This window comes from Notechis scutatus, chromosome 4 (genome assembly GCF_049901735.1).
Source record: "Notechis scutatus isolate UNSWTSFEM ecotype Mainland chromosome 4, rNotScu1.2, whole genome shotgun sequence".
Lineage (NCBI taxonomy): Eukaryota > Metazoa > Chordata > Lepidosauria > Squamata > Elapidae > Notechis > Notechis scutatus.
In genome coordinates, this window is record NC_142012.1 from 49,383,011 (window position 1) to 49,399,276 (window position 16,266).

At 41.3% G+C, this 16,266-nt stretch overlaps 1 protein-coding gene across 2 annotated transcripts in view; it reads left to right on the top strand.

Moving 5' to 3' along the window:
• Window positions 1–16,266, top strand: part of LDB2 (LIM domain binding 2) — a 121,383-nt gene that overhangs the window by 96,840 nt on the left and 8,277 nt on the right. For both annotated transcript variants that reach the window (XM_026678831.2, XM_026678832.2), the window contains exon 6: window positions 13,849–13,972. In XM_026678831.2, the coding sequence (XP_026534616.1) occupies window positions 13,849–13,972 (124 nt within the window). The remainder of the gene's footprint in view (window positions 1–13,848; window positions 13,973–16,266) is intronic.

A 16,266-nucleotide genomic window follows, 5' to 3' on the forward strand; every position in this document is an offset into this window, starting at 1 on the left:
CTTCCTGGACATTGGTATTTGGCTGATTAGTCTGCAGTTTCCTGGATCTGGGTTGTTGTTATTGTTTTGAAGATGGGAACCACATCAGATCTGTCCAGTCCTTTGGTAGTTCCCTGGTGCTCTAGGATTTTTGAAAGATATGGTACAGAAGTTTTGAGATGACATATGCCAACTTCTTTAGAACTCTGGGATATAATCTATCAGGTCCTGGTGATTTGTATTTATCAAGATCAGACAGGTGTTCTCTTACTATTTTTTTTTTTTTACATATGTTAACTTTTATTTCTGGCCTGTCTTTTATAGTTATGTTTTTGGTAGGCTGGGCTATAGTTTATTTTTGCATGGAGACCAATGAAAAGAATGAGTTAAGCCACTCTGCTTTCTCTCTGCTGCCTGTTAATTCCTTGCCATCTTCTCTCTTTAGTGGACCAACTGTTTCCTTGATTTTTCCCCCCTTGTTATTTATATGTTGAAAGAAACTTTTTTATTATTATCCTTGACTTTTTGTTGCAAGTCTTTGCTCATTCTGAGTCTTTGCTTTCCGAACTTCATCTTTGCAGATTCTGGCTATCTGCTGATATTCTGCCTTAGTTATGTGTCCTTCTTTCCATTTTTTTTGTACTTGTCCTTTTTGTCTTTCAGTTTATCAGAGAGATCTTTCTGCAGCCATGCTGGTTTCTTGTTGGATTTCTTGTTTTTCTTTTTCAGTGGTATTGCGCTGGACTGGGCTTTTATGATTGTATTTTTCAGAGTTTCCCAAGCTTTCATCCAAGGAATTTTTCCCAAGTTCTAAATAAAAAAAACACACCCAAACATTAAAATCTAAGGACACATGCAGGCAGAGGTGAAGTGGGGGGAGGTGGGATCTGTTGTTACTTGATCAATCACCTCTGTTGTGCTGTTCTTTCATTAGGGCCCCAAACCAAGTGACAGAAGCATATCTTTAGGCTCTTATGAAAGGATAGGAGGGTTGGATGATTGTCTACCTTGCTTGTATATGGTATAAAATTTATGAGAGATTGGAGAAAATTACAGTATGAATAAGGAATATAATAAAACTTGGTGTTTTAGTTTGCATGTGTGTGCATGTTTCTTTTCTTTAGACTGCAAAAACATCCCAAACCAAAACCTGTACAATGATTCCAGGCAACTTGGCTGACAAAATTCAATATCTCAGGTGCTGCAAAATGTATACAGGCAAAATAATCTTTTCAAATGTCTTGCTGAGAAAGCATTTGACCCCAGGGCAGGGCATAAGTATCAAAAAAAGGTCAAGATAGCAGCTACAATGTGTGATATCAAAGCAGGTAGAGCTTCAATAATATGATCATAGCCACCCTCTTGGCTAGGAGATATCTGCTAGCCATAGCTTGCATACTACAGCATAGAGAAACTAGAAAAGAGGTAACTCCTTTTGCCCTTTGAAACAGCACCTGGTATTGACCATTAAGTGAAAAATCTCTGGCCTTTCCTTCACTTTGATGAATCTTCCTGGTCTAGGGAGGAGGGAGGGAATGGCTTGGGGCAATCTGTTTTGTCTCAGCACTAATATTAATTTACATCAAACAAAAGCTGAACATCTGAAGCTCATCTGTGCGGTCCTAAACAAACTCTGTGTCACTAAACTATACACCAAACCAGTGGTGGGATTCAAATTTTTTTTACTACCAGTTCTGTAGGTGTGGCTTGGTGGACGTGGCAAGGAAAGGATACTGTAAAATCTCCATTCCCACCCCACTCAAGGGGAAGGTTACTGCAAAATCCCATTCCCTCCCCACCCACTAACCTGCTTTCCAGCTTTATTCTTCTGTGCAAGGCAACAAAAGAAGACCCAGCTGATCAGCTGGAACTCAGGAGGCAGAGAATAGATTGGGGTGGGGCCAGTCAGAGGTGGTATTTGCCGGTTCTCCGAACTACTCAAAAATTTTGCTACCAGTTCTCCAGAACTGGTCAGAATCTGCTGAATAACACCTCTGCGCCAAACTCTCCAAATGGAAATTCCACAAGGAAAAAATAGACTACCCACTTCATCCCATGCCAAAAAATCTCCACAGCCAAACCATTGGCCAAAGTATTCCTATACCATATATATCACCTACATAATATATGATGCCCTATGACGGATAATCTCACAGCACGGGGTCCAGTTCACCTCAAAGTTCTGGAGGGCATTTCTGGCCCTTTTGGAAACAGATCAGGTTTTGAGTTCAAGTCACCATCTGTAAATGAATGATGGGATGGAACAAATGAACTTGGCCCTGGAACAATATCTCAGATGCTTCATAAACTACCAACAAGACAACTGGGCCGACCTCCTCCCCTTTGCAGAGGTCGCTTACAATAATGCAGTCCATACCAGCACTGGATTTACTCCATTCCATGTGGCCACTGGGCAGGACTTTAACCCGATACCAGAACTTCCAGCTAAAGAGCCCACCTTTACCATACTTGAAAGACTGGATAGAATAACTATGAAACACCTGGCCAGTCATATGCAAAGCCTTAGACAAAGCAAGAGCCACTCACAAAGCTCAGACAGACAAAAAAATGAATAGAGCCAAAACCATTCCAAGTCAGAGTTAAATTATACATCTCCACTTGGTTCCTACAGTCCCAGCACCCTGCAAAAAAAAAAAAAAATGGGACCCATATTCATAGGACCTTTCCCCATTACATGTATCATAAACCTTGTTACAATGGAACTCCAATTACCAAAAACCGAGACAAGTACATCCAATATTCCACTGTAGCCTCCTAAAGTCCAAAATAACCTCACCTTTAAGACCTAAAACTGCTGCACTGCCGCAGCCCATTATGGTTGAGGGCGAGTAGCATTTTGAAATCAAGGAAGATTCAAGAAAGCATCATGGCATAACCCAGTACCTAGTGGCTTGGAAAAACTCCCCTCATCTGAAAACGAGTGGGTACATTAAAAAAAAAAACCATGTTAGGGCCCCTAGATTACTAAAATGGTTTCATGCCCATTATCCATATAAGCATAACTAACAATTTCTTTATCTTCCCCATCCTTATTTTATTTTCTTCCAGGTGGACCTCTCCTGGGGGGGGGGAGGCAACATGTCAGGTCCCCATAGATCCCTATCAGGATGCTGCCATTCTGAGGGTGTGTGTGTGTGTGTGACATTTTATGAGCTTTTTAAATCTCTGGCCTTTCCTTTCCTTTGATGTATCTTCCTGGGCTAGGGAAGAGGGAGGGAATGGCTTGGGGCCACCTGTTTTGTCTCAGCACCGAAGGAATGAGCAGCAGCACCTCAGAACAACTTATCACCTTCTCAGCTCGAGGTTCCCACAACTTCATACCTATGGTTCAGCTCACTTCAGACTGGACAAGGGGAGAGGGATTTCTACAATGTCTAACATAACCCTTTTGAGTGGGAACTTCAGATCCTGCCTATTGTTTTTGCTATCATCATCTCCCAATAAAAATTCCATTTGAAATGCTGCCTGTTTCAAGAGTTCTGCTTTCTTGAGGGGATAGGAGAGGCAAGTCCTTTCAGCATCTTCCCATGTGTGTTGTGGCATCAAACAAATTAGCTGATCTCAGACAGTCAATCAAAGCAATAGAAACAATTTATATAGACTTCTGTAAAGCCTTTGATTCAGTGGTACATGACAAACTACTGTTAAAACTAAACTCTTATGGCATTTCTGGATCCCTTCATAAGCGGATTACTGCATTCCTGTCAAACAGGCAACAAATAGTAAAAATAGGGAGCGCTATATAAAACCCTTCTCCAGTTAACAGCAGTGTTCCCCAAGGCAGCATTCTAGGACCCCCAATCTTTATATTCTATATAAATGACCTTTGCAAAATAAGCAACTGTGTCCTCTTCGCAGATGACGTAAAACTATTCAACACCACCAACAATGCTACTGTCCTTCAAAGCAACCTTGATTGTGTGTCTGAATGGTCAAACAATTGGCAACTCCAAATCTCAACCAACAAATGCTCTGTCCTACACATTGGTAAAAAAAAAATCAGTACACCAAATACAAGCTAGGTGGATATAACCTCATTGGCGACCCTCACTCGGTCAAGGACCTTGGAGTACTCATATCTAACAATCTAAGCACCAAAGCTCACTCTAACAGCATTCTCAAAAAAGCATTAAGAATTGTAAATCTAATCTTATGAAGCTTCTCCTCCGGAAATATAGAATTGCTAACTAGGGCATACAAAACCTTTGCTAGACCAATACTCAAATACAGCTCATTTGTCTGGAATCTGTACTGTATATCGGACATTAATACAATTGAGCAAGTCCAGAAGTATTTCATGAGAAGAGTACTACTCTTCTCTGCTCGCAACAGAATACCCTATATCACCAGGCTTGAAATTTTGGACTTGGACAACCTTGAACTACGCCAGCTACAGCAGGACTTAAGCGTAGTACACAAAATTATCTGCTACAATGTCCTACCAGTCAATGACTACTTCAGCTTCAACCACAACAATACAAGATCACATAACAGATACAAACTCAATGTTAACTGCTCCAAACTTGATTGCAGAAAGTACGACTTCAGCAATAGAGTGGTCAGTGGCTGGAATGTACTACCTGACTCTGTTGTTACATCCTCTAACCCCCACCCATTTATCCTTGAACTATCCACTATTGACCTCACCCCATTCCTAAGACGTCTGTAAGGGGCGTGCATAAGTGTACAATCGTGCCTACCATCCCTGTCCTATTATCCCCATTTATTTGTACCTATTTCCTGTATTCTTACTCATGTTTATACTTATACCTATTATCTTGTAAGCAAAATAAATAAATAAATAAATAAATAAACAAACTATACCTAGGCAACCAGGAATGATCAAAGTGTTAGCTTAAACTGAAAAGTTGGAAAAAAGATGCTGATAGAAGGAATCTACTTTTCTCCTGTTACCAAGGAAACAACACGGATTTGTCCAGGTAGTTACTTGTAGTCAAGTTCATCTTGAAGAAATGTTATCTTTTTTTCCACCTTCATAGCTGGTGACTTCACAAAACTGCAGTCCCAGATTGCATGTATGAAAGAGTTATTTATTGCTCTGAAGCTAAGGGATTTCAAGAAAAACAGCCTGAGTAAAAATATTTTAAATCAAAGGATAGTGAAGATTGTGGGGTTATTTCAATCCCAAAAAAAGTATTATTGGTAAATTTGTTTCCATTAGACTGAAATAGATTAAAAATAATAGAAACAGGAGGGCTAAAGGAATGGTTTAATCAGGGAAACAGGGTTGGAGAAAAAGAAGAGAAAGAAATATACAAGAAAGCAAATTGGAAGTGATAGAGATGAAACAAAATTGGACAGGATTTATTTTGGAAAACCTGAATTTCTATATAATGAAAAGCAGAATTTTTATGTTGTGAAAAATAAACAAAAATTATATGTCAATCTTGACTGCCTAAATCAGCGGCCGGCAACCCACAGCTCTATAGCCTCATGCGACTCTTTTATCCCTCTGCTGCAGCTCCCTCCTTTCATCCCTCTGCTGTGGAGAGAAGCGGCCAGGGCTGATTCTCCAGCACCTCATCTCTTGCTGGGTTTGATGGGTGACAGAAAGAGGGATGGGCCCGCAGTTCCCAGCTGTGGCTTTAAACCTCGCACGGGGGACTTTTGCCACCCGGAGGATACTTTTAAATCAATGCAGATGGTGGCAGCACTCTGATGGAGAAGTAAAGCTCCAGGCAGCAGGAAAAGGGGGCTGTCCCTGCTGAACCTCGCACGTCCACCCTGGGGATCAGGCTCAGAGAAAGCCAGAGCATCCTTGCCGAAGACGTTCACCCATCAACTGGTCAACCCGCCTGCCCCGTGCTTTGGCCAAGCCCAGCCACTCACTTGAGGTCTCCCCGCTCATGTGCGCCCTCCCATCCCTGCCACAGCCAGATGGGGTCAGAGGAGGAGGAGGGTTGTCTTTGGGGAAGCCACCGCCTCAGCTCGCACTTGCTCCTCAGCCAGCCTTTGCGCAGCACAGTGAAATTTAGCGTGCTTCACAATGAACCGGGTCCCCTCCTCCTTCTGGAGCCCATTATGACGCAGAGCTACAATGTGACCCTGCCCCACTCACCCCTGGCAACAGCAGTGATGTCGGGGACAGAGAGCAGGTCACATGTCTTCCCGGCACCAACAAAGGCCAGAAGTAGCCACCCACCATTTCCTGCTGCAGTCTGTTGAACAGCAAGTCAGGTGTTGGAAAATCAGAATCAGAGAGACAGAGAGAGAGAGAGAGACAAAAGAGAGATAGAGAGAGAGACAAGACAGACAGAGAGAGAGACACAGAGAGAAATATGAACATACCAGAGGCCGGGTGTGGCAAGAGGTGGCTGCAAGGAGAAGGGGCTGGATGGGGCAAATCAGAGGTGATATTCAGCAGGTTCTGACCAATTCTGGAGAACTGGTAGCAGAAATTTTGAGTAGTTCGGAGAACTGACAAGTACCACCTCTGACTGGAGATTTTACAGTATCCTTCCCCTCACTCACCAAGCCACGCCCACCAAGCCACGCCCACAGAACTGGAAATAAAAAAGATTTGAACCCCGGAAGAAGGTGGAGCCTCCTCACTGACGGACCGTAGATTGCGACTCTCTGCGGCTATGGTCCATGCTTTTTCGTTGGAGAGCCCCAATCATTACGATTAGGGGCTGAAGCTGCCTTGGAGGGGCAGTGGAGTAAGGGGAAGCCACAAGCCAGGTTGAGGAGAGCCGCATCTCCCCCCCCTGGGCTTGATCTTTTTCCCCCCGAAGACGACTGCAGCGGTGGTTTAAAATGGCTATCCCAAAGAGGAGGACTCAGCTGGATTAAGATTTGTGCAGGAGGGACGAAAGAGGTGGATAACATCTGAACCAGGACAACTGGGCAATACAACTAAACAAAAGTATCCTGGGATTAAGGTAACATGGAATTTTTAAGAAAAGAAAAGTGAACGGCAAAATTACAAAGGGACAGGGAAAAAAAATAAGAAAATATTTTTGACAGCTAAGCGGGGCTTCGAACCGGGAAAGGAAGAAGCCGGAACTAAAGATTTAACTAAATTGGACTAAAATATTTTGGCAATAAACAGGCATAAAATAAAGCTGGACTTAAGATTGTCAAAAAAATAATAATAATAAAGTTTACAAATTGGAGACTGGACTGTGCTGGAATATTGAGGTTCGAAAAACCCTAAATAAAAAAATAGGGGAAAAAGGTGAAGACTTTGTATAATGGAGAATGCCACCTTTTGACAAAAACTTGTGCTCAAACAAAAGGGAATGCATCCTGTTTCTGAATGAACTTGTGTGGATATAACATTAAAGAAACATTGAAACAAAGTAAGAATCTTAGAAAGTGAAAGCAGAACCAAAGAAAAAAACAAGGAAAGATTGACTCTGGGATTGATTGATGTTTTTAGTATAGACCCTGGGCTGGAATAACTGAGAATTTTAGATAATTGAAAGAAGAAAGACGGAAAGTAAAAGTGGGTTTTTTGTGTGGACTTTAACGATCATAAAATATAAGAGTGTGTAATGATGACATCTCTTCGGGAATTAAAAATGGAACTTAAAAATATGAGAGAATTACTACAGGAAAGAGGTGAATCCCTTTGTGTTAGAAAAAATGGAAATAGCGATTGAAGAACAAGAAGAAAGAGCTTCAGAGGAGGAGGAGTCGACTCAAGGAGAAGACCTCTTAAATAAACAATTAACACAAAGAACACTACAAAGAAGTGGGGAAAGAAGGAAGGTTAAAAAGTTGAGATTTAAGAAGGCAATCAAAAGGGGGAATACCTGTGAAGTCAGGAAAGGCAGAAAGACCCAGCAGAAAAGGGGAAAGGGAGATATTAAGAAAGAGAGGGATATAAACTGGAATGAGAAAAGATATGGGGAAAAGAGGGGGAGGAGAAGCAGTAAGAAACAGGTGCATGAAATAAAGAAATACGGAAATAGTAAAAGGTTGAAAAGAAATTGTTTTTTCAGAGATAATGGTTGATGAATTAAAAGGGGGATTCTGCAGGGTGACAAGGGGTAATAAGAATATTTCTGCAATTAAAAATATTTAGAAAATAGGGTAATATAGATACTGATAACTCTTATTAAAAATTAAGGAGGGGAAATATGCTGTGGAATCCAAATGAAAAGATGTAATGATTATTATTGTAACTTCTTAAAAATAATGGTTTATTGGGAATCAAGATGAGGGAATAAAGGTATATTTTAATCATTGAGGTGTCACACTCAAAGCAGTAAAAGGGGGGAAACCTATGCTTGTTTTTTTTTTCTTTAGTGTTAAAATTTGTATTAATCTAGAATTTATAAAAAGAATGTGTAATGGAAAGGGAATATGACAGACTAAAGAACCAACTAAATTAATAAATTAATATAGACTATTAAAAGCAAGGAGAAACATTGGTAACCTTTATTATTATTATTATTATTATTATTATTATTATTATTATTATTATTAGGCAAACACATTTTGTTTATCTTTATTTTTAAAATAAATATTAAAGGATTATATTTGAAATAATTGAAATGAAACAAAAAGATGTTTCGATTGAGATTAATGAAAGAGGCTAGAATTAATGTGTTTGTTTCTCTCCTTACTGAAAATTTGGAATGGAAAAGGTAATAATAGAATTAAGTATGCATATATGAATGTATAATTGCTGTCATATTTGTTTGTAAAGGTGATGACCCGGAAATATGTTGTCCACTAAAAAGAGATTTTTGTTTTTAATGTGAAAAACTGAATAAAATTTGTTAAAAAAAAAAAAAAAGATTTGAACCCCACCACTAGGGCAAATAATTTAACAACCAGTTCTCTGCCCTAATGACTGGCTGGGTAGGCGTGGCTGGGGGGGGGCGTGTGACTGGGTGGAGTGAATGACATTGAGTTGGCCACGCCCACCCAGTCACACCGGTGGTTAAATTATTGGTTCCCGGTGTTTTCTTTTCTGTGGGAAATGGGTCCAAATGGCTCTTTGAGTGTTTAAGGTTGCAGGCCCTTAGCCTAAATCCTTTTCATCTCAGGGTTTCATTCATTTCGTTTGCATTTTCTACCCATATTAATTGAAATAAAGTTTCTCATAGGAGGGCAAACTTTAATGTACGCATGCTGAAATTAGTTTAGGTTTGATTCTCTTCTCCCAATTCTTGCCCCATCTCTAAAAAAAAATAAGCCAGACTTACTCAGCAAAAAGAGCAAATTGTTCCAAGAAGAAAGCTGTAGTAAAGGAAGGAGTGGGGGGTCTGTCCATCCAGCATCCAAAACCCTCTGGCTCCCCCATCATTTATCCTGGGTGACGGCCCTGGGTGACAAGCACCGCTAAAGGAGAGGAAGACTCTGGTTGCTTGGTCTTGCTACTGGCAAGGCCCAATCCTATGGTTAGAAATAGAGGTAAGAAAAGGGGGCAACTCCTCCAAGAGATTTTGTGGGCTGAACATTTGTCTTCCTGGATGATCATCTGAACGACTGGGCCAATTTGTTGCTGGCTGAATTGCAGAGGAAGGAAAGTTAACAGAATAACAGAGCTGGAAGGGACCTTGAAGCTCTTCTAGCTCAACCCTATATAGGTGGTCCTCGACCTACAACAGTTCATTTAGTCATCGCTCAAAGTTACAACAGCACTGAAAAAAGTGACTCATGACCATTTTTCATACTTACAACATTTGCAGCATCCCCATGATCACGTGATCAAAATTCAGATGCTTCACAACTGGTTCCTATTTATGACCGTTGCTGTGTCCCCAGGGTCATATGATCACTTTTTGCAACCTTCTGACAAGCAAAGTCAATGGGGAAGACAGATTCACTTAACAACCGGGTTACTTAACTTATGAACTGCAGTGATTCATTTAACCACAGAGGCAAGAAAGGTCATAAAATGGGGCAAAATTCACTTAACAAATGCCTCACTTAACAATGGAGATTTTGGACAATTATGGCCATAGGTTGAGGACTGCCTGTACCATTCCAGACATTATCTATTCTCTTCTTAAAAACCTCCAACTTCTAGAGGAAAGTCATCCCACAGATTAATTGTTCTCACTGACAGGCAATTTCTCTTAAGTTCTAGGTTGATTCTGTCCTTGATTAGTCTTCATTGATTACTTCTTGTCCTGCCTCAGGTGCTTTGGAAAATAGATTGTTACCCTGTTCTCTTGTGATAGCCCATTAGATATTGGAAGATCATATCACCCTTCTTGGAGAAGCCCCTAAAGATCTTGGAGAGTCACTGTCTTCTTAAAATTAAAATCTGGGTACTCTGGTACTTTGCCGTTCTTTCCTTGGATCTTTAAAGTAAGTGGAGATAGCACAGGCATGGTTTGTTGTGTTCTTGTTCTTCTATGCCAAGTGGTGTCAAACTCAATTTCATTGAGGGCTGCGTCAGCATTGTGGTTGCTTTCAAATGGCCAGGTGAGTGTGCAGGTAGTCCTCGACTTATGATCACAACTGACCCCGAAATTTCTGTTGTTAAGTGAATTTACGACCTTTCTTCCCACAGTTGTTAAGTGAATCACTGCAGTTGATAAGTTGGTAACACAATTGTTAAGTGAATGTGGCTTCCCCGTTGATTTTGCTTATTAAAAGGGGATCAACTCTTACACTGCAAAAACGTATGGACTACGCAACTCGATCAGGGCAAAGCAATAGACGCAATCTACATAGACTTCTGTAAAGCCTTTGATTCAGTGGTACACGACAAACTACTCCTACAACTAAAATCTTATGGTATCTCTGGACACCTGCATAACTGGATAGAAGCATTCCTGTCAAACAGACAACAAATGGTCAAAATTGGGAGTGTCCTATCAAATTCTGTACCTGTCAATAGTGGTGTCCCCCAAGGCAGTGTTCTAGGACCAACTCTCTTCATACTCTACATAAATGACCTCTGTGATCATATTAAGAGCAACTGTGTTCTCTTCGCTGATGATGTAAAGCTATTCAACACCACAGACAATACTGCTACCCTTCAAAAAGACCTTGACTATGTATCAGAATGGTCAAACAAATAGCAACTTCAAATCTGAACAAATAAATGCTCTGTCTTACATATTGGCAAAAAAAATCAGAAAATAAAATACAAGCTGAATAGTCAAGACCTTGTTGATGATCCAAACTCTGTCAAGGACCTTGGAGTTCTCATCTCTAATGATCTAAGTGCTAGAGCCCACTGTAACTACATAGACAAGAAGGCATTAAGAGTTGTTAACCTAATCCTACATAGCTTTTTCTCTGGTAATATCACACTACTAACAAGAGCATACAAAACATTTGCTAGACCAATACTTGAATACAGCTCATCAGTCTGGAACCCGCATTACATATCTGATATTAACACAGTTGAGAAAGTCCAGAAATATTTCACAAGAAGAGTTCTCCACTCCTCTACTCGTTGCAGAATACCTTATGCCACCAGACTTGAAATTCTAGACCTAGAAAAGCTAGAAATACACCGCCTTCGGTCCGATCTAAGTATAGTATATAAAATCTTATATTGCAATGACTTACCTGTCAATGAATACTTCAGCTTCAACCATAACAACACAAGAGCAAATAATAGATACAAACTCAAGGTTAATCGCACCAAACTTGATTGCAGGAAATACAACTTCAGCAACAGAGTGGTCAATGTCTGGAATACTCTACCTGACTCTGTGGTTTCTTCCCCAAACCCCAAAAACTTTAACCTTAGACTTTCTACTATTGAGCTCACCCCTTTCCTAAGAGGTCTGTAGGGGGCGTGCATAAGCGCATCAACATGCCTACCATCCCTGTCCTATTGTTTCTTTTATTTTTCTTATATGTATCCATGTATTCATAACTATGTTTTTACTTATACTTATTATCTTGTAAGCAACTGACAAACCAAATAAAATAAATAAAATAAAAACATGACCTTGGGGACAAAGCAACGATCATAAATATGAACCAATTGCCAAACATCTGAATTTTGATCACACGATCAAGGGGATGCTGCAAATGTCGTAAATGGTCATAAGTACTTTTAAAAAAATCAATTTTAACCAAAAGGGGACAAAAAAAATCTTCAAACTTTTCAGCTTTCCATATAAAGCCTAGGACTAACTCAATACATGAACTGTACTTCATTGATGTCTGGAGGTGATAAAATGACTTGGGGAAAATGTGAGGGATTAGACATCTCAAGCAAACACAGTTTAAAAATTGTAACACAACTGTAGACAGGGTTTAGCCCAGAACTAGTCTCAAAATAAACTATCTCACACAACTGCTGCTTAAGGTAACTGGCTTGTGCTATTTACTATATTTATCATGTTAAATATAGTAAATAGACTCAATTTGATAAGTAAGTAAGAGTTGAATGACAATGCCTTAATGAAAAGGCTTCTTTTTTATTCAGGGCATCAAATCCCACATGAGGTAACAACAGACAGAACAAAAACTGAACTCGCCTTTTGATTGGGCTCCTGCCACTCTTGTGGCCTCCTCTGCAATATGGGAAGCGCAGTAACCTCAACTCTGCAAACCAGGAGTGAGTTGGAAGGACCAAGGCCCCAAAGGCAACTAGTCGGATAGACTTCCTTGTAAACCCCAGTCAACAAAGAAGCAAAGCAGGGGCTGGAATTTAGGAGATGGAGAGCAGAGTCCGTCCCCCTCCTGCTCAATGTGGCAACACTGTAGTCCGCATAGAAAGCACCACCTGGGAGCTGGTGGGCAGGTGGCAACAGTGGCTTCTGCAACGCTCCATGCCAAACTGAAAGCCCACCGCTTGCCTCTGCTCCTCCCACTCCCTCAACCAATCCTGCCTCCATGGTGTAAGCAGTGGCAGCGGCTCCTAGCCACTGTTGTTGTACCTGGGTGGTGTCTTTTTCTCCTCCTCTTTCTCCTCCTTCCTTCCCGCTCCCCTCTTCCCATAGAAACTGCTGTGGCCACCCAGCCCTTGAGCTGCCAGGGCACTGGGACCCTGATGTCTGGCCCAGCCCTGGCCCCCTTACCCTCCAGGCTCACGGGTTTCAAAGGCTGAAGGAGAGCGAATGGGCAGTGGGGCTTCTGCTGGATGGGGCTGCTGTTGCCAGGGCCACTGCCACAGAGCAAGGCAAGGCAGGTGGTGGGGCAGGGTGGCCTGGCTGTGGGGCCCCAAGGTGCATGAGTGTGGAGCAGGATGGGGCCAAGCACAACTTATTGGACATTTTGGGCTCACATCCAGCTGGCCGTTGCTGCTGACCAATGAGCAGCCAAGGGGGCAATGAGTTGCAGCTGTTGCTGGGCACCACAAGCCCCTGCACATTCACCTCCTGTGTGCACACCCAGGGGGAGTGCCAGGTCGGGTCCAAGGCAACAGGGGACCAGCCCCTTGCTGTCTCCAGGGCAGCCCTGTGAGCCAGATCTAAACCCATTGCGGGCTAGATCTGGCCTGTGGCCCTTGAGTTTAACATATCTGTTCTATGCCAAGGACCTTCACAACACAAGAGCAGAATTTTGATGCTCCTGGGTTAGCTGCGGGGTGGGGGGGGGGGGAGGATGGGGAAATGGAGGTAGGGAACATTTGATTAGTGGGAAACAGGGATTGTGATGGCAACCATACATTGGAGAGATCTTTGTAAACCTTCCCCAGGCATTAGAAGTGCGAATGTATTGATCTGATTAAAATCCAAACAACTAAAAGGTTATACTACTCACTTCATATTTATTTCCAGCAAAATAATGAGCCTTTCCATGTTTAAAACCTAAAACTAGGAAATTTCCTATTAATTACAATTTATATTCATAATTCTGTGCGTGGCAGGAAAATAGGAAGTTGGAAAGCAACAAAAGAAATGGTTGAATCTTAAAATGTCCAGAAATGTTTTTTTTTCTGTTCCTTCTTTGCAGTTGTGTGTAATATTGGAGCCAATGCAAGAACTAATGTCAAGACATAAAACATATAATTTAAGTCCTCGGGACTGCTTGAAAACATGTTTGTTTCAAAAATGGCAGCGGATGGTGGCACCTCCAGGTAGGAATTCTCTCTGGTCTCTGATTCTAAATGAGTGAAAGAATAAGAATTTAAGAACATGGAATACCACTAAAAGTCCTGTGACTATTCTGCAGATATTCACTCTAAATCAGTGTTTCAATAGAATTATTGGATTCCTAGATGTGAGCATTTCTATGAGACGGAGATAGGGAAAGAGAGATCTGACACGTGATGATTGCCATTGTACAAATGGTGTGCATTATATAATGCAAAGAATATGTTCTGCCTAGCACCTGGAACTACTTTTCCATCTTCTTAGTTGCATGAAGGACTTCTGGATCATGTACAGATGTAATCTTACACCCTAAAAAGAGGTATGGAAACCCAACTTGCCTGGAAATTAGCATGACAGCCATTGTGGAGGTTGCCCAAAATGCACAATTCCTAAAGTATGTAGGTGACATTCCCAAGATGTTTTGCAATATGCAGAGTCAAGAACATCTGGGATAAAAATGGTTGAGTCTGAAGCTTTTAGATTATGTCTGAAGTCAAACTTAGGCAACATTGGTCTTACCATGAGGAAGGGTGAGAAGTATTCCAGGTGGGCCTTTTAACCTTTCATTTACCATGTGGCACCAGATGTAGTTGATCTTTATGTTGCCTGATGTTTGGTATGTCCTGAAGAGAGGAGGAAACAGAAGGGCAGCTATTCTGTCCTCTGCTCCTGCAAGCAGATCCCTCTTTCATGATGTTTCTCAGGTTGCCATGGGTTCCAGAAGGGTATATTTATATATTTAAATATGTACATCTTTTCCATGTTTACATGCAAATGTTTTGAAGTGCCCTATTCATAGATGCCTTTCATCCAAATGATGAAAGCAATGTCCACTCCCTCAAAAGGCAAGCTCCATCCCTTTCATGTGTCCTGTCACAACACTGTTTTCATCATTTGGCTATCTCTTCAGTCAGCCATGTAGCACAATTAGCTATTTTAATCCCGTTTTCATGTTTTGTCTTTCATTTGCTATTGTAGATTGATGTTCTCCTTTATGAATGGTCTAGCAAGATTTGATAACAAATAACTAAATGTAGCTGCAGCAGCATTAAAGATTTGCCAAAGCCTGTTGAATAATCCATTATAGCCATTTTATACTATTAATGATTCAAATCTTTTCAGATTATCATCTTGTTGTATTTTAGTATCCAATAACTATAGGCCTTCACAATTTAAGGAATGTTGTTACATTATAGCTCAGGCCATGCGCTTGTTTACATGCAACCAATAGATAGGCTGCCAACTGTGTAGGTGCTCCATTGCTGGCAGTTTTCAAGAAAAGATTGGGCAACCATTTGTCCAAGATGGTAGGACTTTTGCCTTGGATAGGAGGTTGGACTGGAATATTTCCAAGGTCCTTTCCAACCCTATGTACACCCATTATGAGATCTTTCTGGTAGAAAATATTTTTAATTCAATGCATTTCTCTGACCTTCCCACTTCAGGACTTATTTGACTTCTACAGGGCAAAGTGAATGGACGTAAAGTTTCTATTCTGACTCTGAGCTAAGGTAATCTAGTTTCTTGACAGTGCCCATTATGAATCTAAGCAATTTGTCTCCTCTTTTTGCTCAGTTGACTGTGGCAAGCAACTTTGTGCAAGGACTGTAAAATACTATTACTATGATACAGTATTTCCCAACCTTGGCAAGGTTATGTGGATTTCAACTCCCAGAATTCCCCAGCCAGCATTGTTGACTAAGGCAGTGATCCCCAACCTTTCTTATGCCGCGGCCCGGTATCCCCAACCTTTTTTATGGCGCTGCCCGGTACGGCATATATGGCGCCGCCATCTTTTGATGAAAAGTGCTTCCGGTGACCTCACCGGAAGCACTTTTTCATCAAAAAGATGAGCGGCGAGCTTTCAGTGAGCTTTTCCGGTAGAAATGGCTTTCTACCCAGAAAAGCTCACGAGCTGCGCCGCCATCTTTTTGATGAAAAAGTGCTTCCGGTGAGCTTTCTACCCGAAAAGCTCACCGAAGCACTTTTTCATCAAAAAGATGGCGGCGCCCAGCAAACCAGCGGCCCGGTAGGACTTGTTCCACGGACCAGTACCGGTCCGTGGACCGGTGGTTGGGGACCCCTGGACTAGGGAATTCTGAGCTGAAGTCCACATATGTGAAAGTTGTTAAAGTTGGGAAACACTACTATAATACAACACAATCTATACTGAATTACAGAATAGCATATAGCAGAGCATTGTTTTTGTATCATGGATGCCAAACTATAAATAACCGTTCCTTCTTTTTCCTACTTCTTAATTTATACGTGCTTTTTG